At 36.7% G+C, this 1,743-nt stretch overlaps 1 protein-coding gene across 1 annotated transcript; it reads left to right on the plus strand.

Moving 5' to 3' along the window:
• The first annotated feature begins 485 nt into the window (after nt 1-485).
• On the plus strand, nt 486-1,743 carry LOC110607520 (PI-PLC X-box domain-containing protein DDB_G0293730). The gene has a single exon (XM_021746646.2). It carries the CDS (start codon nt 615-617, stop codon nt 1,569-1,571), a length of 957 nt encoding a protein of 318 aa, XP_021602338.1. The 5' UTR covers nt 486-614; the 3' UTR covers nt 1,572-1,743.

Consider the following 1,743-nt stretch of genomic DNA (forward strand, 5'->3'; position numbering starts at 1 on the left):
AAAAAATATTTTATAATTTCATTTTTTTCTCTTTAAAATTTATGATTTGTGATATATAATTTTTACGTTTATATTTTCTTTAGAATATTAAAAATTTACTAATTAATAATCTAATATTATCAAATATTATTTTAATTAAAATTAAACTCACAAGCCACAAATTTTTTTCCCTAACATCTAATTATGCTGGTGGATTTAGTAAAAGATTTGTTTCCATTTTGTAAGAAGCAGGTAATGTACCGACAAACTCATAGACAAATTGGGACAGCCATACAGCTGGACCAACCGAAGAAATGATCGTGATAATAACTTGCCACCAATAATTAAGGCCAGTCTCCCACCAAAACAGAGACAACATTTGCATATCCTTTGCACCATTAAAACATTGAAGATGCTTATTCACGATAAAAAAAAAATAATAAATAAATAAATAAATAAATCTTAAATCTTACAACCCAGGAACTCTAACCGTACAGTAAATCACCCAAATTTACATCGAAATGTTGTTTATTAACACCCATAAAGCAAATCATTTTCTGTGTGTAGCCTCCCCTAGCTGCAGGCCGGGGAAGAACTTTTCCTCCATTTTCTTGCGTGCTTGATTCAGGAGGAAAATGGGTTCTCAGGTCTCCAAACAGATAGCCAGGCGTAAAGCCATCTCAACTGAGAAGAAAGCTCTCTATGATTTGCATGAGAATTCTGGCGAGACATACCCTGGTTCTGATTACCGTCCTGCAGACAGAAAGAATTGGATGGGTGGTCTCAATCCTGACAAAGTTCATATAAACAAAATTGTGTGGCCTGGAACTCATGATTCTGCTACTAACAAGATTGGCATCCCAATGATTTCTCGTCCTTTTGCTCAATGCCAAAAGTTGTCTATCTATCAACAGCTTTGCACAGGCACCAGAGTTCTTGATATTCGTGTTCAGGAGGATCGCCGGGTCTGCCATGGAATCTTGAAAACTTACAGTGTCGATGTTGTCATTAATGATGTTAAGAAGTTCTTGTCAGAGACTCAATCAGAGATTATAATTCTTGAAATCAGGACAGAGTTTGGACATGAAGATCCTGCAGATTTTGACAAGTACTTGGAGGAACAGTTTGGAGAATATCTGATTCATCAGGATGATCATGTTTTTAGCAAGACAATTGCAGAGTTGTTGCCCAAGAGAATAATCTGTATATGGAAGCCAAGAAAATCTCCGCAGCCGAAACATGGTGACCCGTTGTGGAGTGCTGGGTATCTGAAAGATAACTGGATTGATACAGATTTGCCATCAACGAAGTTTGAGAGCAACATCAAGCATTTGAGCGAGCAACAGCCAGCTTCATCGAGGAAAATTTTTTACAGGGTAGAAAACACAGTGACTCCACAGCCAGATAATCCAATAGTCTGTGTTAAACCAGTTACAGGAAGAATCCATGGATATGCAAGGATGTTTATAACACAGTGCTTCTCTAAAGGATGTGCAGATAAATTGCAGATCTTCTCTACAGATTTTATAGATGAGGATTTTGTGGATGCGTGTGTGGGATTAACACATGCAAGAATTGAAGGGAAGGCTTAATTAATCTGTTCTTGTTCATAGATTCTCGCCATGATAAGATCTTCTGTAACTAGTTTCTGGGATGAATATGATTGAGCTCCATTGATGTAGAGGAGCAAGAACTTCCATTGTCCTCTGTAATAATAATGCTTTATATGTGTGATGGATTAAGTATAATCAAGGTGTTTGTGCA

The sequence above is a fragment of the Manihot esculenta genome, chromosome 11, assembly GCF_001659605.2.
Source record: "Manihot esculenta cultivar AM560-2 chromosome 11, M.esculenta_v8, whole genome shotgun sequence".
NCBI classification, from domain to species: domain Eukaryota; kingdom Viridiplantae; phylum Streptophyta; class Magnoliopsida; order Malpighiales; family Euphorbiaceae; genus Manihot; species Manihot esculenta.